General features: G+C 48.7%; 1 protein-coding gene across 2 annotated transcripts; it reads right to left on the bottom strand.

The window, feature by feature from the left end:
• Positions 1 to 208: 208 nt before the first annotated feature.
• Positions 209 to 10953, bottom strand: LOC136542452 (E3 ubiquitin-protein ligase JMJ24-like). 2 transcript variants are annotated; one of them, XM_066534882.1, is made up of 6 exons: positions 9822 to 10953; positions 9503 to 9636; positions 1937 to 2045; positions 1722 to 1848; positions 1587 to 1650; positions 209 to 821 (listed from the first exon to the last, which is right to left on the bottom strand). In XM_066534882.1, exons 1-6 carry the CDS (start codon positions 10830 to 10832, stop codon positions 425 to 427), a joined length of 1842 nt encoding a protein of 613 aa, XP_066390979.1. In that variant the 5' UTR covers positions 10833 to 10953; the 3' UTR covers positions 209 to 424. The 2 variants fall into 2 exon arrangements, with proteins under 2 accessions (XP_066390979.1, XP_066390977.1); XM_066534880.1 differs by having other exon boundaries at positions 9741 to 10951.
• Between the last annotated feature and the right edge of the window lie 10401 nt (positions 10954 to 21354).

Below are 21354 nucleotides of genomic sequence, written 5' to 3'. Positions count from 1 at the left end.
CAATGGCAGAACACGAAACTAGCCTCACATGACAACATTTACGATCTAAGTGCTACTGAATACTGATGGTAACGCACATACAAATAGCGAGGTAATCCCTTAAACGAACGGCAATACAACCATTCCATCAGCTCTCGCCTCTCGGTAGTGTAAAAAATAAAGCCATAACCATATGTACAACGATGTTTAACATAATGACTCCCGGATCAAAGATGAACAACACAACAATTAAAGATTATCCACAGGTCACAGGCCTAAAATCAATGGCCATATAGGCCGACGCTAAACAAGCAACCTAATCAGGCAAACTACCCTCTACCAAAGTCTGACCATATCATACACATCTTCAGGCTTCATGGTAATGAACAAGTCAGCTTGCGCTCCCACCTGAAAGATGAGCCAACACGAACTGCATCTTCAGAGACTATGTGGACATTGTTTCTGTCTGGGCAGCTGCCGATAATCTTCCATTACTCTCAGGTACAGGTGAGCCATGAACCTGAGCATCCTTCACTCCAGAATGATTGCCTGCAGCATCTAGCTCACAATCTGAACTGAGCTCTTCAGACTGGCTAGATGGAGATGCGTATATCAGGTTCAGCATGGCGTCACCGCAGCCACCCAGCTCAATCGAAGGGCAAGTAATGCTGCCATCCTCATGGACAGACTCTTGTTGAAGCAGCCGGTTCTTGAATTTATCTTCGGGTGTGCTGTCCGACATGTTTCCTTCACGTATCTTCTGACAGCAACTTAGGCACAGCTTGAAAGGGCATGTTGGGCAGCATCTCAAGAATTGGCTCATAGAGAGCTTACAGTTATTACTGCTTTCAGAAAACATTCAACAAGATCTCTGGTTAAATGAGAAATTGCAACAGAAAATAGCAGTTGACAAATACATCAAAAGGCAGCATAACCACACTACCAAAATGCGTATTAGAATAGCTAAGAAAAAAGCTAAACCGTAAAATGAAAAAAGAAAACTGAACTCTCTCTAGGATGATCAATGTAGATGCTTCAATGCAAAAGAATCATAAGGGTACCATAATCCTTTTAGCACACCTATTGTTAGGTAATAGGCAAGGTAACAGCGTCGACTTGTTTATACGACATAAATATTTGAACATGTGAAAATAACTGACAAAATTGGAACAGTATTGGTACTAAACTAGTGACAAGACAACCATTAATATGCAGATTAACGTTTGCCTGACCAAAGAAATATCTAACTATATGTGCACTTACAGGATTGATTTATTTTATGCTCACCACAAGTATAAGAGTAAACACCCACAGTCCTTAAACTTTTTCCAGGTTCTCATCTAGGTTCAGTCTCAGTGAGGATCCAGGTAATAATACATTTAAATTGGTTGCTCTAGAGTGAACCACTTAAAAAGAGGACCTAAATCCTCATTTTTAAGAGTTTATGGACCCAGTTAAAGTGAGCCACTCAAAAGCAAGGACCCAGTTACACTTTATTCTGTCTCAAATAAGTGAAGGATGAAAACTTATTGAACTGAGAGTTACTAGCTTATATGTAGCTGATGACGACATAGTAGCTGATGGCGACATAAGAGATTAGAGCTTACCAGTAGAGTGACTCATTCTGACCATTTTCAGCAACCTGGACGCGGACATTAGATATTTTTGTTCCTAATTAAGAGTAGACAATTAGATTACAAAAGAACCACATAGCTTCAGATTTTTAAAAAGTACAAACAAACCTTGTATTTTAGCTTCTAATTCCAACTCATCAAGCTGCTCCTGGTCAAGTTTTACAGGTAAAAGCTTGTAAAATTGATGGTTGGAAATTTTTATGCTGAGTATCTTCCTTTCACCACTTGGCGGTTCCTGGAGATCCAAGTCATAAAACCAAAAAAATAAATACAACAATAAAATACCATTTCAATTGCTTTACGCTGAGTGGAAGAAAGATCACCTTATTCGTAGCACCCTTGGTATGACCAAGGCTGCATTGTTTACAATTGCAGAGACCACGGCAAGCTGGACAACGAGCCTTTATATCCTTCCTGGACAACTTAGAATACCTGCAGGGTGCAGTGTACTAACAGTCAGGGCCAAGATTTACTAGAACCAAAGCACACATAGGCATATCAAGGTTTTGAGATCTAATTAACAATCTCCTGACATAAAATCAGATAATCCATGTCAAACCCAAAATGAATTACTGAATCATTTGTTCCAAAACTCCAAATAAATCAAATAATGCATCTCAAATTTAATGTGTTGGTACTTATGTAATTTCCATAGGTTATCTCAAATCTAAGTTCAGCGATTATTCATCAGTTTGCACTTCTCAACTAAGAATGTTCAGCAATCAAGTAGCATTGTTACTGCAATTAATGATATCTCCTAATATTTGATTAACTCACTTTATTGTAATGCAACTCGACACTTCTAACTCTGACACAAGCATCCACCACAATTAGCTAAGTTACAGCAGACAAGTTATTGTAGGTATTCCTTGGAAAAATACATAAAATCAGTATGAATGCATTCATGTATGAACAGTCAAGAACAAAGATGACAAATCAGTTCACATAAATGCAATGTACAGAAGATAAAGCTGTCATTTCAATAACTAACTTCAATAATGTTTTCTAAACACTCCAAGCTCCCTAAGGGCATGTTGGACAGGAGGGATATTAATTCATAGGATTTAGTTCCTAGTGCGGTCTCCTGCAAAACTTTTCCTAACTGAGTAGCAACAGAACAGTCACATACATGTTCACGAACTAATTTGAATAAGGAGGTGTGATCTTAAAATACACTGAGTCCTTCCAATCTAGAGTTACAAGTATGTTAAACTAGTACTAAAACCTAACATGGTAATATCAAACAGCCATCTGTAGTCTATCTGTTTATGCACATGAGCAGCCATAGTATGGGAACATAAAAATAAACAAGTTAGAACCTTCAATATGTAGAGTGTCCATACTTCTTTAGTTGAGGCATGTTTGCCACTTCAGTGTCATAATTTAGAGTAGAACTCTGTTTAAATTTTTAGGAAATTGAACTGTTAGCTCCCGGTTATTGGGGGAGCGCCAATAACATTATCAGCAATATCAGGGACACTGCTGCAGCAGACTACCAATAAGTCAGCACCCTGACATATTGTCAAGGGCGTCGAACCCTTGGGTAGCTAGACCTCGGCTACGTAGTTCGTAGCCGCGATCCGTCTTCTAGGGCGAGGTTATACCCCTCAGCGACCTAGGCTTGAGAGTTGGGAGGAAGAAGACAGATTGGTTTATAATTCTCTTCCCTTTCAAAGTGCCGGTTACAAGGGGAATAAATAATCCTTGATGGGATAAAATAGTAAACTAATCCCTCCTCAATCTTAGGGATACTAACAACTATTGCCTATCTTAGCCACTAGCTGGCTCGGCCAGCTCCTGGACCGCGTCCGTGGCGCGCTGGGCGCGCTCAGCCGCTCGCCTGATGTCACGGGCCCGGCGCTTCCTGGTATAGGTCCGGCCGTACATGACATCTCTCCCCTCCTCCTGTACCAGCTCGTCCTCGAGCTGGAACACAGGAAAGCGCTCGCCGAAGGAGTCCCAGTCCTCCCAAGTAGCTGAAGAAGCCGGCTCGCCCTTCCAACGGACGAGGACCTGGCGCACGCCGCGTGCCAGGCGAGTGCGGACGACGCTGTCCGGTTCCGGAACCGTAGCGCCATTGTGGATGACCGGGAGCGGCGGAGGAGCTGCTGGAGGGGGACTCACCCATTTCTTCAGGAGCCCGACGTGGAAGACGTCGTGGACCCGAGCTCGAGGCGGAAGTGCAACACGAACGGCGACGGCGTTGATGATCTCGGTGACCTGATAGGGGCCGAAGAAGCGAGGTGTCAGTTTCCCTGTCGCGGCGTCGGGAAGGGACGCGATGGGGCGATGACGGAGGCGCAGCAGCACCCAGTCGCCCACGGCGTAAGCCACCGCGCGGTGCTGCTTGTCGTAGTGCCGCTTCTGGACCGCCTGTGCCTGTTCCAGCCGGAAACGAACGTCCTGGAGGAACTCCTCGCGCTCGGCCATAGTCTTGGCCACAGCAGCAACCCGCGTTTCCCCAGGCTCATAAGAGCGGATGGTCGGGGGATCACAGCCGTAGACGATGCGGAAGGGCGTGTCACGGAGGGAGGTCTGGTACGCCGTGTTGTAGACGAACTCCGCCCAAGGGAGCCACCTAAGCCATTGACGAGGACGATCACCTGTGAAACAGCGAAGGTACATGGTGATGACGCGATTGGCAGCCTCAGTTTGGCCATCCGACTGTGGGTGGAAGGCCGCCGTCATGTGCAGCTTGGCCCCCATGAGCCGCATCAACTCGCGCCAAAACGTCGAGGTGAAGATGGGGTCCCGATCGGACACCATGGACTGCGGCACCCCATGGAGGCGGACGATGTCGGCGAAGAAAGCCTGAGCGATGGACTCTGCAGAATATGGATGAGCCAGTGGAATAAAATGACAATACTTGCTGAAACGATCCACCACGGTGAGGATGACGGATTTGCCCCGAACTTTGGGCAAAGCTTCCACGAAGTCGAGCCCAATGTCCGTCCACACTGCCGTCGGCACGGGCAGCGGCAGAAGGAGTCCCGCCGGGTGGAGGTGCTCTGACTTGTACCGCTGGCAGTGGCACAGGCACGAACAAAGTCCTGCACGTGATGGCGCATGTTGGGGAAGTGGAAGTCACGGCGGAGACGATGAAGCGTGCGCTGGACACCCTCGTGGCCGTCCTCATGGATTGCGGCGACGATCTCCAGGAGGAGTGGCGAGGACGGGGCGATGTAGAGGCGACCGTCGTAGGTGACCAAGCCGTCATGGACGGCCCAGGGCGCCACGCGGGTGCCTGCGACGATCTCGTCCCGAAGGGCAACGAGAGCCGGATCCACAGCCTGTGCTTGACGAAGGCGGTCGATGAAGTCGAAACGTGGCGCAGACAACGCCAAGACCGCGCCCGTGCTGTCCTCGGTGTCTCGGCGAGACAGCGCATCGGCGACCGTGTTCTGGGCGCCCGGCTTGTACTCCACGGCAAAGTCGAACCCAAGGAGCTTCCCGACCCAGTGATGCTGCGGGATCGTGGCAAGCCGCTGGTCCAACAGGTACTTCAGACTGTAGTGATCGGTCCGCACCGTGAAGCGGCGGCCCCAGAGGTACGGGCGCCAATGGCGGATGGCGTGGACGAGGCCAATGAGCTCCCGTTCGTAGGCGGCGAGGGAGCGGTGGCGAGGAGCAACCGGCCTGCTGAAGTAGGCGATGGGGTGCTTGTCCTGGATGAGCACCGCCCCGAAACCGTGTGTCGACGCGTCGCACTCGACGACGAACGGCTGGGCGAAGTCGGGCAGCGCCAATACTGGCGCGGATGTCACCGCGGCCTTGAGGGCCGAGAACGCCACGGCGGCCTCCTCGGACCAGACGAAGCCCTCCTTCAAGAGCGCGGTGAGAGGCGTCGCGATCGCGCCATAGTTGTGGACGAATTTGCGGTAGTAGCCCGCGAGGCCCAGGAACCCGCGCACTGCACGCGCCGAGCGGGGCTGGGGCCAGTCGAGGACCGCCTGCACCTTAGCAGGATCCATGGCTACGCCGGCGTCGGAGATGATGTGGCCGAGGTAGGCGATGGAGGTGACGCCGAACGCGCACTTGGATCGCTTGACGACGAGGCGGTGGTGGCGCAGGACGGAGAGGACGACGCGGAGGTGGCGAAGGTGATCCGCCCAGGATGCACTGTAGATCAGAATGTCGTCAAAAAATACGAGAACGAACCGGCGGAGGAAGGCGCAAAGGACGTCGTTCATCAGCGCCTGGAATGTGGCCGGGGCGTTGCAGAGGCCAAACGGCATCACCAGGAACTCGTACAACCCCTCGTGTGTGTGGAAAGCGGTCTTGGCGATATCCTCGGGCGCCATCCGGACTTGGTGATAGGCTGATAGCCGGAACGGAGGTCGAGCTTGGTGAAGAATTTGGCGCCGTGTAGCTCGTCGAGCAGCTCATCGACCACCGGGATCAGGAAGGCGTCCTTGACCGTGATGGCGTTCAGGGCGCGGTAGTCGACGCAGAAGCGCCAGGAGCCATCCGCCTTCTTGACGAGGACCGGAGACGAGAACGCCGACGAGCTCCGCCGAATGAGCCCTTGCTGAAGCATGGCGGCGCACTGTCGCTCCAGTTCATCCTTGTGCGTGGTCGGGTAGCGGTAGGGGCGCACGGCCACCGGCTGGGACCCGGGCTGGAGGACGATGTGGTGGTCGCTTGTCTGAGGAGGCAGGCCACTCGGCTCGGCGAAGAGGTCGGAGAAGCCCTCGAGCAGCTCGTCCAGCAGCGACGTCGTGGTCGTGGTCATGTGGGCACTGGTCGCGGTCGGCCCTGCCAGTCCACTCCAGCACAGCTCGCGGCCCTCGAGCTAGAAGGAGACGGTGCGGGTGCTGAAATCCCAAACAATGGGTCCCAGCGTCGCCAGCCACTGGGTCCCTAGGACCATGTCGAAGCCGGCGAGAGGCATGACGTAGAGGTCGGCGCGAAATGGCGTGTCGTGGATGGAGAACGCCGCGCTGCGAGCGACGCCCACGCACGACACGCGCTCACCGTTTGCCACGGTGGTGGTGAGACGTGGTCGGAGCTGGAGAGGGAGGCCGGTGAGCTGCGCCGCGTCGTCCGAGATGAAGTTGTGCGTGGACCCGGAGTCCAGAAGCGCGACGAGGCGAGTGGCGCCCAGCTGGACGTGGACCTGCATGGTGTCGCTGAGGCGGACACCGGCGATGGCCTGCAGGGAGAAAGCGGGCGACTCCTCAGAGCCCGCCTCCTCGATGGCTTCCTCCGTGTCGTCGTCCTCCACGGTGCCGTCCAGGAAGAAGAGGCGCTTGCAGACCCGGTTATGGCCGCGGGAGAACTTCTCGTCGCAGTTGTAGCAGAGGCCGAGACGGCGACATTCTTCCTGCTCGGCCGACGTCAGCCGCTTGATCGGCGGCCGGCCCTCGATGGCGGCTGGTGGAGAGGTGGAGCCCTTGGTGGCCGCCGACGCCGGCAGCAGTAGACGTGGGGCTGGGGCCGGGAGCAACGGCCTGGTGCCCGCGCGGCTCACGGTAGTCGAAGGCGCCGTGAACTGCTCCCGCAGTTCACGCTGGCGGGCCAAACTCATCGTGGCCGCCAGGGACTGGGGGTTGTGCACCTGCACGTCGAGGCTGAGCGGTGGCAGTAGTCCGCCGGTGAAGAGCTGGACGCGCTGCGCCTCGTCGAGGGGGCCGGCCCGGGGCAGCAGCGCCTGGAACCGATCCTGATAGTCGGCGACGGTGCTGGTGCGGCGGCAATCGGCGAGCTCGAAGAGAGGCGCGAACCGCAGGGGCGGCCCGTACCGCAGGTTGATGAGCTCCTTGAATCGGCGCCATGATGGAGTACCCTCGTCCGTTTGGACTTGGATGTACCACATCTGGGCCCCGTCCTCCAGGTTGTAGGAGGCCATCCAAACCTTCTCCTCCATGATCCGTTGCTGGTGGAAGTAGGATTCGCAGCGATTAAGAAAGATCAGCGGATCAGACTTGCCATCGTACCTCGGGAAATCCATCTTCTGGAATTTGGGAGGACGATCGACAGGAGGGACGCCCTCGGCGTGCTTGGAGCCCGAGGATGACGAGCGATCGGTGGAGAGGGCCGTGATCGCCGTCGCGTTGGCCTCGACGGTGGCCTGCAGGTTCTGGACTGCCTTCGCGAGCGACTCAACGGTGGACCTCAGATCGTCGCCCATGCTGCTGGTGCAGGAGGACGCGGGTGATGGCTGCTGGAGCGGAGGTGGTGGCTGCTGGATCGGAGGTGGAGTGGGCGGGTCGGCGGCTGGTGGTGGGAGTGGCGAATTGGCGCGGGAAGAGGATCGTCGGGATCGTGATACCAGGTTGTCAAGGGCGTCGAACCCTTGGGTAGCTGGACCTCGGCTACGTAGTTCGTAGCCGCGATCCGTCTTCTAGGGCGAGGTTATACCCCTCAGCGACCTAGGCTTGAGAGTTGGGAGGAAGAAGACAGATTGGTTTATAATTCTCTTCCCTTTCAAAGTGCCGGTTACAGGGGGAATAAATAATCCTTGATGGGATAAAATAGTAAACTAATCCCTCCTCAGTCTTAGGGATACTAACAACTATTGCCTATCTTAGCCACTAGCTGGCTCGGCCAGCTCCTGGACCGCGTCCGTGGCGCGCTGGGCGCGCTCAGCCGCGCGCCTGATGTCACGGGCCCGGCGCTTCCTGGTATAGGTCCGGCCGTACATGACACATATTAAGGCCACCTATCACGGATGAACCGATCAATTCATTTTTTATTTTCCCCTTTTTTCCTCCTCGCCCTCGCCCCCACCCCCACAGCTCCCATTCCTGTTCTCTCCCTTCTCTCATTCCCAGCTGAGCTGGCTCATTTCGGCCACCAACTCTGCCAAGGAACCCCCGCTGTACCAAGGCCTGGACCTGCCACACCCTCAATGCCCGCAGCTGTGGCATGGCCTTTTTTCTGTTAGATGAAGAAGAGGGCGACCACCTCGAGGGTGGGGTGACCACCCTTGACACCAGCAAAGGAATGGGCATGTTTCCCATGCACCCTAGGTCAGCCAGGCCACACATCACCAAAGGCGGTTACTTCACCCACCAAACAGCACAGGTATTGGGGGCCTGGGACAGCTGGAGATGTTCCTAGGGGTATCAAATTGAGGAAACCCTTCTGTATGATCCCCCCCCCCCACAACAATCCTCAAGACACAAAAAAGAAGAGAAAAACCATTGATATTGCACAGCAGGATAACCTATGATTATCTATCAAATGAAAGCACCACTTAAATATTGCATTTATGTTGACATGGCACCACATTTGCTTTATTCAGAATGGTGCAAGAAGTAATTTATGCAAACTCTTCAAGTATAAATCTAAGTTAAATCTCCTTAGCAGTATCCCCAATCACATCAAATAGAGATATTTAAGCACTAGAAAAAGAATAGCTCCAAAGTAATTACCATATTATATTTGATTGGGGGAAATGCAGGCACAGTACGGGTCCATACATGATACATCAGAAATTGATTATAACCAATATACACAATGACAAGTTAGAAGTTATATGCAAAATAATTTAACATGCATGGAAAACACAGGATAAGCACAGCTACATGGAAACAATAGTTCATAAACTAAGCAAATCTGTCTCCAATCTCTACTTCCTCCTCTGTAATCATTAACAAAATTTAACAGAGTACAGACCTAGAGTTGGTTATCCACAACTACACAGGAAAGTAATTTGATGACATCAATAAAAGGCATAAGCCCCCCAGGTGCACCTCTTCAATCACTATAACAAGCTAAATAGCGAGCTAATCTCTTATATAATTACTAAATTGCAATCTACCAAGTTCTCATTACCACATAGTTAAAACTTTAAAGTTTGAACTTTGTGTGTAATTTAATCATACGTTCCTGATGCACTGATTAAGCATGCAAATAAAGCAATGGCAAGCAAATCAAAGACTAACCATTTATTAATGCAGCTGTTACAGAAATTCTTATCACAGTTCTTGCAATTGGCAACACGCGCTGCCTTCTTTATCCCGCAGCAGTGACATGTTCTTGCTGCTGCTTTTGTCATACTCATCGCACGAGGAACAACCTAATCCCAAACAAACATCAGTGATAAGCAAAGACCCAACAGAAAGATAAATAATGAAGATCAAACTGTCAGTCATGAACAATTGAAGATTAGCTGGGTGTAACCTTCACAGGACCAACAGGCAATGGCTCAGCATTCTTGGAACGATAGCACCGCTGTATAGGTGCCGGAATTTCTACACCAACCTTTGTAGTAACAGGACTTGACAGTGCTGCAGGTCCACTGCTACCTGGCGAGATCGTCATCAGTCCGTTCGGGAGATCCCTGGTCTGGTGGTCAGTCGTGGCTGCCTGAGGGGACATCGGCGGATTGATGCTCCTCCTGCCCTTCCTCTTGTTCTTCTGCCTCTGAAGAGCAACAGCTAGGACCTCCCCATCCGCTGGTAGCTTCTTGCCCTTGTTAGCCCTCGCGTAGTGGTACTCGCAGAAGCTAACAGTTGGGAGCGCACGGCCCGAGCAGCGCCACTTCTTCCCATCGCTGCGACGGCAGCGGAGGTGGTCCGGAAGTGGCGGCGGAGAGTCACCACGCTCCCCCGACTTCCGACGGCGCCGGCGGCGCGACGGCGTAGGGGTCTCCTCTGCTTCATCATCGGGAGTGGCCGCTCGCTTACGGCGGCGAGTACGGGAAGGAGGGGATGGAGGGGATTCCGCAGCATCACCTTCGGTGTCGGAGTCCCCACCGTCCTCTTCGTTCTCGCCGCCCGTCTCAGCGGCTTCCTCTTCACTCTCGCCGTCGGTCTCGGCGGCAGCTCCCTCCTCATCCTCGCCGTCGGACTCCTCCGCTTTGGCCTTCGGATCAGCACCCTTTGCATCTGCTTCGCGGTCGGAGCCAGTCTCACCGCCCTCTTCATCCTCGGCATCCGAGGCGTCAGGTTTCGCCTCCGCCTCGGTGGCTGCGGCTTCAGCCTTGGCCTCGCCGGCTTTGGCTTCAGGCTCCGCATCCATCTCGTCCGCTCCGTTCTCGCCGGCCTCCTCGTTGGCCTCTGCGTCCATGGACTCGGCGTCGCTCTCCGATTCGTCTTCCTTCGCGTCCTCGCTCTCGGCGGCGGACTCCTCCTCCGCCTTCGCGTCCCCCGCCTCGATCTCGGACTCGACGGCTTCCTCTAGCTCGGGCTCGGGCCCGGGCTCGGGCTCGGTGGCCTTGGCTCTCGGCTTTGCCCTACCCCTCCCCTTCCCTCTACCGCGGCGCGGCGGCATGGCGGCGGCTGGCTAGGGTTCCGGCGAGTCGGCGCGGGGTCGGGATTGCTAGATCGAAGTGGGGGGAAGTGGTGCGTGTACTGGTGGCTGGCTCGGGGAGAGGACACAGGCGCGGGTTGCGCACGGAGATATTTAACTTTTTACCATCGGCGTCTTCTGCAACAGTAGCTTTTTACCATCGGCGTCTTCTGCAACAGTAGCTTTAGGTTTGGCGTTATGTTTTTAATAGCAGATAGAAAAACTATACGCATTTATTAATTTTGTTCGCATAACATGTCAGCTTCACTGTTCAGCTCGGATCTGAGTTAGCAGGCTCAGATAAAAAGGCTTTTTTTTTTTTTGCCCCTGGCGTCTTTATCCTCCCCTGCGCGGCCCGGCCCACTTCACTCTCCCTCCCTCTCCCGTCTTTCTTTGCTCCGTGCAACGCCCGTCCGTCGTCGCCACCGCCGCCATGTAAACCGATGCCCGCCCCCCACCTCGAGCTATATCTCAGTCGCCCCCGAGCACTTTTGCGAAGGAGTAAAGGTATGTGCCTACTTCGAGCCATATCCGCGGTCTGCATTGCACTGTGTTTTTAGGATTAGGGTTAGGGTTCGTCGATCTAATTCGATTTTTCTCCATCTGTGCTATGTAGTACTACTCCTTGCAATGGATTCTAGCGGGTGCCCTATTTGGTAAGTTCAATATTTGACTGCACTAGAAATGGTAGACTTGTTTAGAACCGTGCCGTGTAGGATATTTTTTCTAACTTGTTGGTTGTTTTGTTGTTGATTCATTCTGTCAGGATTGATCCTGACAATGCATTTAGATTAGTTGTTAAGGTTGGTAAATATGTCGCTGATGGGGAGTATGGGCTAGTAGAAATGGTCGAGCAAGAGCATGAGTTGTGGTTGGATAGAACTGGGCAGTATACTCTAGATAATTTTCATGATGAGATGGCCACAAAGATCATATAAGGGCCATCAGAAACACTATTAGTCTAGGTAGTTGACACTGACAGTAGTTCTAAATGGAAAGTGAGAAGGGATTAGCATTTTCAGTAAATGGTAAAGGACAGATGGGGACAAAGGGTTGCTTTTCTTGTAGTTGACGTTGTCAGTAAACATGCATACTCTCGTAATGATAGTTCTACGCGTAGATGTGCATCTAGTGTCACTACTGGTGAAGGCAGTGGAATTCCTGGAAATGTAGGAGGCAGTGGTTCTAATGCACCTGAGAATGCAGAGGGCATTGGTGATACATGTAGTTCGCCACCTCCATCCGTGCCTGCTGATATACCAGAGCCAATGGATTGGGCCAATCTGATCATACTTCCAGATGTCTTATGTTATTTTGCAAGTGCAAATAAATAAAGGCATTCACAATTGTCCTTATAGAGCTAGAGTCCCTGGGTGTTCAATGGCATCACAGGCTTGGGTGGCAGAGAGGACCATACCCTTACTCAAGAGGAAGCCTGGCATGGGTCCAAAGGCAGTACAGGACGAGCTTCAAGTTAAGTACAAAATAGAGATCCCATATTAGATTATAGTTTATGGTAGACAAAGGACAGCCAACAAGTTGTTTAGTAAATGGGATGATTCATTTGATTGGTTGTACAGATTCAAGACAGAGGTTGAGATGAGGTCACCTGGGAGTATATTGGAGATAGACACTGAGAATGTGGAGGACAAGGTTCATTTCAAAAGGTTTTTCTGTTGTTTGAAGGCCGCAATTGATGGTTTTAGAAATGGATGCAGGCCCTATATTAGTATAGACTCAACAACACTGAATGGACTTTGGAATGGACACCTGCCTACAGCTCAAGCTTTGGATGGGCATAACTGGATGTACCCCTTGGCCTTTGGACTTTTTGACTCTGAGACAAAGGAAAATTGGACATGGTTTATGGAACAACTGAGCAAGGCAATAGGCCCCATGGACAAGATAGTTGTTTGCACTAATGCTTGCAAGGGCCTTGAAGTTGAAGTTGCCAAGGTTTTCCCTAACAGTGAACAGAGGGAGTGCTTTAGGCATTTGATGGAAAACATGAAGAAGTACTACTCAAGAGATGTCTATGCCAAGAACATGTGGCCTGCTGCTAGAGCATATACACCACACAAGTTCAAGTACTTCTTTGACAAGGTAGTAGATGCTAGTCCAGATGTGCTTCACTGGCTCAAACAACATCACAACCTGTTGTGGGCAAGGAGCAAGTTCAGTCCAGACATCAAATATGACTACGTCAACAATAATCTGGCTGAGAGTTGGAATGCTTGGATCAAGGAGCACAAGGATCAACCTGTTCACCACTTGGCTGATGCTATTAGAGAGAAGACACTCACTCTTTTTGCAAAGAGGATGAAGATAGCTGTAAGAAAAATGGACCCTAGGCCCATTTACTTTGGATTTCGGTGTTTGATGACCAACACAACCAAATTGGACTAATGAATTTGCAAGTGATTGTTTGTAGTTCAATAGGATGCAAGACGTGACTTGGACGAAGGCAACGTGATGATCTGATGATCAACACCATAAGCAAGACCCTAGGAGCATAAGAGAAGACCCAAGATATCAAGCAAAGTCTAAGCATGAAGATAGGAACCAAGCCGTACGCAAGATCACAAAGAAACGAGCTCACAGAGGTGACCAGACGCTGGAGGAAAGTGACCAGACGCTCCGATCAATAGGCTCGGCAACAGGCGTGACCGGACGCTGGACCGGATGCTGGCGACAGATCGACCGAACACAGGACAGCAGAGTCTGGTCAAGTACAGAGAGGTTTTAGAGCGGCGAAAATACGACCGGACGCATCCGGTGGCAGGTGACCGGACGCTGGCAACGTCCGATTAGTTGTTCATGGCTTCAACGGTCGGGGCGACCGAACGCGTCCGGTCAGGACGTGATTAGCATTCGGTCAGTAGCAGAAAAGCAGGATTTCATCCCCAACGGCTACTTTCTCAGTGGGGCTTATAAATAGACCCCACAACTGGCCATTTGAAGGGTGTGGAGCGGAGGAAACATATCAAGGGTGTTGATACACTATTTTAGTGATCTCCACTTGTATAGTGCTTAGTGATTATTAGATGATTAGTGTAGGTGCTTTTGCGAAGTGTTTAGGTTGATTAGACCACCTCTTATGCGCTTGCTCTAGGTTTAGGCCTAGTGTTTAGTGAGGTTTGCATACCTCTTACCACTCGGTGCTTGTGTGCATTATTGTTGTACATCAAAGGGGCTTGTAGTCTTGCGAGATCACACCAACCGCATTTGTGGTGTGGGCGCCACCGTGTATCGAAGGGAACAAGGCCCGCGACGTTTTGGCCGAAAGCTTGATAGTGAAGACGGCGGGGAGCATCCGGGAGAGGCTTGCCGGAAGACACGTCAGAGACCCACTTGCGCGTGGGGAAGGCCCGAGGCTATCCACGGAGTTACCCGACCAGGAGCTTGGCCCTTGCGAGGGATTCCTTGCGAGGGGCTCCAACGAGGACTAGGGGAAAGCTTACGCGCTTCTCGATACCTCGGTAAAATACCGGAGTCGTCGGCGAGAGTTTGCATATCTCTACCTTGCTCTTTAGCTTCTGCATTTACATTGATTGTATTACTCCTTTTGCGGTAGAGATAGCAACACACTAGCAAGACCGTAGTTGCACATTTAGATAGCTTATCTTTTGCATAGGTTTTGCTAAGGTTAGAAAAAGAGGTCATAGTTTAGAGTTAGATTTTTAAGTTGCCTAATTCACCCCCCTCCTAGGCGTCATGGTCCCCTTCAATTAGTATCAGAGCCGGTTGGCTCAATTAGGACCTTTGGCTTAACCGCCGTTGAGCCGACGACATTTAGAGTGGTTGGGGTGGATATCTCTAGGCCTTCGCACTTTGACGGTACTAACTTCCCCTATTATAAAGCTAGAATGGCTTGCTACCTTGAGGCGGTTGATTTGAGAGTTTGGAGAGTCACTCGTGATGGGATGAAACACATTAAGAATCCAAAAAAACCCACCAAGAGTGATGAAAAAGAAATGCATTTCAATGCTAGAGCAAAAAATTGCTTATTTGAATCGTTTAGTATGGATGTGTTTAACCAAGTGTTCACTTTAAATACAGCACATGAAATTTGGTTAAAACTTCAAGAGCTCCATGACAGCACATCTAATGTCCGTGAGCAAAAATATTGTCTAGCTAAACAAAATTTTAATTCCTTTACAATGAATGATGATGAGCTTGTTCGTGATATGTATTCTCGTTTGAATCTAATTGTCAATGAGCTCCATTCAATAGGATTAACAAAGCTAGATGATGCAGACATCGTGAGGAAGATCATCTCCGTGCTACCACAAAAAAATATGCAAGCATCATCACCATCCTTCACAACATAGAGGACTTGAGCATCATGACTCCGGGCATAGTCATTGGCAAGATAGTGGCATTTGAAATGTCACTAAGATAGGTCAAGTAGAAGCCTCTTCATCAAGCAAAGGCAAAGCTCTCGCATGTAGCGAGAAAAAGAAGATAAAGGGCAAGCAAGTTGAGGCAAGCTCAAGCTCAAGCTCCTCAAGTGAAGATGAAGAAGAAGATGAGGACGACAATGATGATGATGATGAAGATTCAAGTGATGATGATCAATCTTCCTCCTCCACCTCCGACCTTGATAAAGATTCAATCAAACTAATCAACAAGGTGGAGAAGATGATCCAAAGACTCAATGTCAAGGGTGTGCCCATCCAAATCCAAGATCTCATTTTCACCAATCAAAGAAATGAGCAAAGAAAGAGAGAATGCTATGGATGCGGTGAGTTGGGGCATTTTGTGGAAGTTTGTTCAAACAAGCCCACACCCAAGACAAAGAAGAAGGCATGCAAGAACCAAGCCCTCACATCAATAAGGTCATGAGATGATTCTTCAAGTAAAGAAGAACACCATCACAAGAGGCGGGGCCGCAAGCACTAATCATCAAGGTCCTCTCGTGTGTGCCTTATGGCACAAGGTAACGAAAGCTCATCCTCTAGTGAGAGTGATAGTGATGATGAAATGTCTTCTTATGATGAAATTATGCAACAAAATCTTAATTATGCTAAAGTTTGCACTAGTCAACAAAAGAAGCTCGAAAAATTAAAAGAAAAGCTAAATAGTTCACAAGAAGCATACAAAACTTTGTTTGAACAATATGAGAACTTTGCTAATCTCAATGTTGAACTATCTACTAAAATTGAGCAACTTAAGGCTAGTGCAACAACAAATGCATGCACAATCAATGATGAGCAACTTGTAAAGAAAAATAAAAAATTAAAAGGAAAGTTAGCTAGCTCACAAGATGCTTATAAAAGTTTGCTTGCTAAAATGGAAACTATGTGCAAATATTGTGATGAGCTAACTAATAAAGTTGCTAATCTTGAAGCCGTTAATACAACCTCCACCAAGGCATCTAAAAGAAAGAGTTTTATTTTTAACTTGTCTAAAAAGGATGCCTCTACTTCTTGTAATAATTTATGTTTAGACTCATCCTTGTGCAACAAAGTTTGTGTTGAGAAAGTTGTTGTAGATACATGCACACAAAAGGTTACAAAAGAGAATGAGCAACTCAAGCAAGAAATAGCTTGCCTCACCAAGGACTTGACTCAAGTGAAAGGCAAGACGAAGCAAGCCCAACTTCATCAAAATAACACCGTCAAGGGAGTGAAGAAGCTTGATGAAGGACAAACCGTGGTTTGCTACGTGTGCCATAAGGAAGGTCACAAGTCCTATGAGTGCAAGGTGAAGAATGGGGGAGGAGCAAAGAAGAAAGAGAAGAAGCAAATAAGCAAGCTCTCCAACACCTACACCAACAAGGTGAACAAGAAGGTCTCCACACCATACTTGTTAAAGAAGAAGAAAAATGACAAGGTGGTGGCCATCAAGGTGAACAAGCAAGCCAACAATGGGGTCAAACGCTTTTGGGTGCCAAAGGAAATCATTTCCAACATGAAGAGCACCAAGAAGGTTTGGATCCTGAAAAGGGAAGTGAGAAGTCCAATGGACTTCGAGGAATTTGGAGACTTGGCAAAGTATGGGTGTATTTCATGGGGTGCATCATGATGGAGTGTATTTCATGGGGTGCATCATGATAGACAAAATCATTACCAAGTGGGTTAGTGAATACTATAGACCTAAATTCCCCTTCCCATGTTAGGTAACTAGATTCAATTTCCTTCAAGTAGTATCAATTTGTATTTTCTATAAGTGGTATTTTTTACAAATTAGTATCTTTAAGCATCTAGTTACTTTTCATGCCTATGTTTGCTTTTGCATGCTTATAACTTTTGTCATGCATACACTAGGTATATCTTATGGTAGGCTTGCTCGATTTCATTCTTAACCCTTGGAGCAAACCTACATGGTTTAAAAGTGTTTAGGAGCACGACACATAGCTTGTCTTTTGAATGTTTACCTAATATGTGCCAAAGTCCAAATTGTAGATAATTTCTCCCGAATATCATCTTCGAAAATGATTCTCACATTCATGAGATGTCATCTTTCAAGTGGTATTATTGTTTCTAAAATCAATGTGCATGACATCTACAAGTATCCCACACTTGTGTGCATAAATTTAGGGGGGAGGTTACTCTACAAGTTGAATGCTTTGAGACTAACACCTTTTCAAGCTTATCATGTGTGTAGTAGTCTCATTGCAAGGAAAATGAAGTCCCCGGAGTTAAGCATCATACTTCAAATATTCATCACCTATTGCAAGTGGTAGAAATCAAATTGATTTTCACATGTGGTATTTCTAAATCGATATCATCATGTTGATTTCATTTTGATATTTATATGCTTTCTCTATGCATTACATCGATTAAATTCCCTTGAGCAATAATTTGCCAAATATGCATATGCCTTGCTTTCTACCATATGTATGCATATTTTTAGGGGGAGCTTAATCTATATAATGTGAGAGTTAATTTTTGTGACATATTCCACTCTACACACAAAGGATCACAAAGTTTGACTCTCTCTTGTGCTACTAATGTCTTCCTTTTTGGTGTTTGATTCCAAAGGGGAGAAATTTAGAGGACCAAAAGCAAGCACTAATTTATAGAACCAAAAGCTAGATCATAATAATTTACAAGTGGTAATGATCTATAAGTGGTGTCTACAAGTGATAATGGTCCGAGAAAGGGAGGATAGTGGATTATGGATTAGCCTATGTAATGCAGAGAATTTATGGCTTAGATCCATAATACCACATGGGGATTTTTGCAAGGGCAAGATAAGTGTTCAAGTGATATCTTCTAGTCTTACAAGTAGTATCTTTTAGCATCATATAATCTTGCCCCTTGCATTGCATCCTAGCAAGTAGATAGTTTTTAAATTCTAAATTTTTATTATTTGCTTGTTTTGGTCGGAGATTGTAAGGAAAATGGACCCTAGGCCCATTTACTTTGGATTTCGGTGTTTGATGACCAACACAACTAAATTGGACTAATAAATTTGTAAGTGGTTGTTTTGTAGTTCAATAGGATGCAAGACGTGACTTGGACGAAGACGACGTGATGATCCGATGATCAACACCATAAGCAAGACCCTAGGAGCACAACAGAAGACCCAAGATATCAAGCAAAGTCCAAGCACGAAGATAGGAACCAAGCCGTACGCAAGATCGCGAAGAAACGAGCTCACAGAGGTGACCAGAAGCTGGAGGAAAGTGACCGGATGCCCCGATCAATAGGCTCAGCAACAGGCGTGACCGGACGCTGGACCGGACACTAGCGGCAGATCGACCGGACGCAGGACAACAGAGTCCGGTCGAGTACAGAGAGGTTCCAAAGTGGCAAAAATACGACCGGACGCGTCCGGTGGCAGGTGACCGGACACTGGTAGCGTTCGATTAGTTGTTCGTGGCTTCAACAGTCGGGACGACTGGACGCGTCTGGTCAGGACGTGATCAGCGTCCGGTCAGTAGCAGAAAAGCAAGATTTCGTCCCCAACGGCTACTTTCTCAGTGAGGCTTATAAATAGACCCCCCCCAACCGACCATTTGAAGGGTGTGGAGCGAAGGAAACATATCAAGGGTGTTGATACACTATTTTAGTGATCTCCACTTGCATAGTGCTTAGTGATCATTAGGTGATTAGCGTAGGTGCTTTACGAAGTGCTTAGGTTGATTAGACCACCTCTTATGCGCTTGCTCTAGGTTTAGGCCTAGTGTTTAGTGAGGTTTGCATACCTCTTACCACTCGGTGCTTATGCGCACCATTGTTGTACATCGGAGGGGCTTGTAGTCTTGCGAGATCACACCAACCACGTTTGTTGTGTGGCCGTCACTGTGTACTAGAGGGAACAAGGCCCACGGCGTTTCGGCCGGAAGCTTGATAGTGAAGACGGCGGGGAGCATCTAGGAGAGGCTTGCTGGAAGGCACGTCAGAGACCCACTTGCGCATGGGGAAGGTCCGAGGCTATCCACGGAGTTACCCGACCGAGAGCTTGGCCCTTGCGAGGGATTCCTTGCGAGGGGCTCCAATGAGGACTAGGGGAAAGCTTGCGCGCTTCTCGATACCTCAGTAAAAATATCAGAGTCGTCGACGAGAGTTTGCATATCTCTACCTTGCTCTTTAGCTTCTGCATTTACATTGATTGTATTACTCCTTTTGCGGTAGAGATAGCAACACACTAGCAAAACCATAGTTGCATATTTAGATAGCTTATCTTTTGCATAGGTTTTGCTAAGGTTAGAAAAAGAGGTCATAGTTTAGAGTTAGATTTTTAAGTTGCCTAATTCACCCCCCCCCCTCTTAGGCGTCATGGTCCCCTTCAATAGCTAATGCTCTGTCTGCTGGAATTCTACCTGCAGTTATCCATCAGCTCAATGCAGCCTCTAGGGGTTTAGGCCATCTGAAAGTGACTAAAGAGCACCTAGAGGAAGCAGAAGTGACTGAGATCTACAAAGATGAGGAGGTTAGGAGGCATGTTGTGTATCCAACACAACATATCTGTACTTGTAAAGAGTGGCAAGTGACTGGAAAGCCTTGCCCACATGCATTGGCTGTAATCACAACCCTAAGGCAACCCAATATGGACATGTATGTGCACAACTACTACTCAGTTGAGAAGTTCCAGGCTACATACCGTGGGATCATTCGCAGCATAGCAGATAGAGGACAATGGCCAAAGGTGGACAAGGGCTTCAAGTTGTTCCCACCAAATATGAAGAAGAGAGACTCAGGCAGACAGAAGAAGAAAAGACATTTGGCTCCATCTGAGAAAAGTGGTAAAGCAACAAGACAGGTCAAATGCCCTAGATGTGGTGAGTATGGCCACAGGTCTAGAAGCTGGAGGTGTTCACTGACTGGCACCAAAAAAGGTAATGTACTACCCCTACTGTTATATATAATTCTAACTGTTAACTACTAACCCTAACAACTACATTGCAGGAAAAGAACTAAAAAGTCAACCCCTAAACCTAGAAGGAAGAAAGGCAAGACAAATCCTACCCCTAGTGGAGGAAATACAACAAGAACAAGGGCAACAGTGGCTAAAGAAGCAGCAGCTAAGGCAACAAAGGAGGCTCTAGAAGCTGCAGCTAAAGCTTCTGCAGCTGCTGCAGAGAGAGAAGTCCTAGATGTGGCGCCAATTGAGGTTGAGCATGCACCACCTTCAACCACTGCAGCAACTAGAAGGTATGCCCTACTTCAAAATACATGTTTGGCCAAAACTTACTGTTGCCATTCCGATAACATGTCTTGCATTCAACAGGAATCTCTGCTGGGATCTATAAGTTGTGAATGAGGTAAATGAAATAGCAAGTGCATCTGTGGACCCACCACCTAAGAAAATGACTCCAAGGAAGAAGCAGCTAGCTACAAAGGTGAGGAAGATCCCAGCCAACAAAAAGAAAAAAAAAATGAGAGCACCATCAAGGACAAATTCATTTTGGTTGTAAAGGCCCAAAAAATGTCTCTTTTGTGTAACTAAGGCCTTATGTTGTCCAAAACATGGATATGTATGTGGCCAAAAACAATGTATGTGGCCAGCTCAGTGTGTGTGGGCAGAACAATGTGTGTGGCAAAACTTTGTGTGTTTCATGTCACTGGATTTAGTACTGCTGGTTAATGTCACTAGATTTAGTACTGCTGGTTCATGTCACTGGATTCATCCATACATTGTCACTTTATTACACCATACATCAGTACAGATCCTAATGCGGTGGTTTACACGGCGGCGGCGGCGGTGACGGGCAGGCATTGCACGGAGCAAAGAAAGATGGGGGAGGGAGGGAGAGTGGAGTGGGCCGGGCCGCGCGGGGGAGGATAAAGACACCAGGGGCGGGGGAGGTCTTTTTACTTGAGCATGCTGACTTGGATCCGAGCTGGACAGCGGAGTTGGCGTGCCACGCGAGCAAAAGTGGTAAATGTGTATCGTTTCTCTCTCTACTACTAAAAGCGTAGCGCCAAACCTAGAGTTGCTATTGGAGGAGGCGCCATCCGTTATGATGATAAAAAGTTAAATATCCCCTGCGGATGGGGTTAAGAGGGTTGCACGAGTGGGGCCCACTCTCTGACGACTCAGAGGCACATCG

This window comes from Miscanthus floridulus, chromosome 3, assembly GCF_019320115.1.
Source record: "Miscanthus floridulus cultivar M001 chromosome 3, ASM1932011v1, whole genome shotgun sequence".
Taxonomy (NCBI): Eukaryota; Viridiplantae; Streptophyta; class Magnoliopsida; order Poales; family Poaceae; genus Miscanthus; species Miscanthus floridulus.
Note: the sequence above shows the minus strand (reverse complement) of the source record. Positions and strands in the feature narration are given on the sequence as shown.

Bases quoted from the DNA above. Each gene is read 5' to 3' on its own strand.
- LOC136542452 (XM_066534880.1), bottom strand. From the start codon at position 10,832: ATGCCGCCGCGCCGCGGTAGAGGGAAGGGGAGGGGTAGGGCAAAGCCG. The intron at 2,046-9,502 runs GTTAGTCTTTGA...TGCACCCTGCAG, and splicing joins AACAGCTGCATTAATAAATG to GTATTCTAAGTTGTCCAGGA. The intron at 822-1,586 runs GTAAGCTCTAAT...TTCTGAAAGCAG, and splicing joins CAGAATGAGTCACTCTACTG to TAATAACTGTAAGCTCTCTA.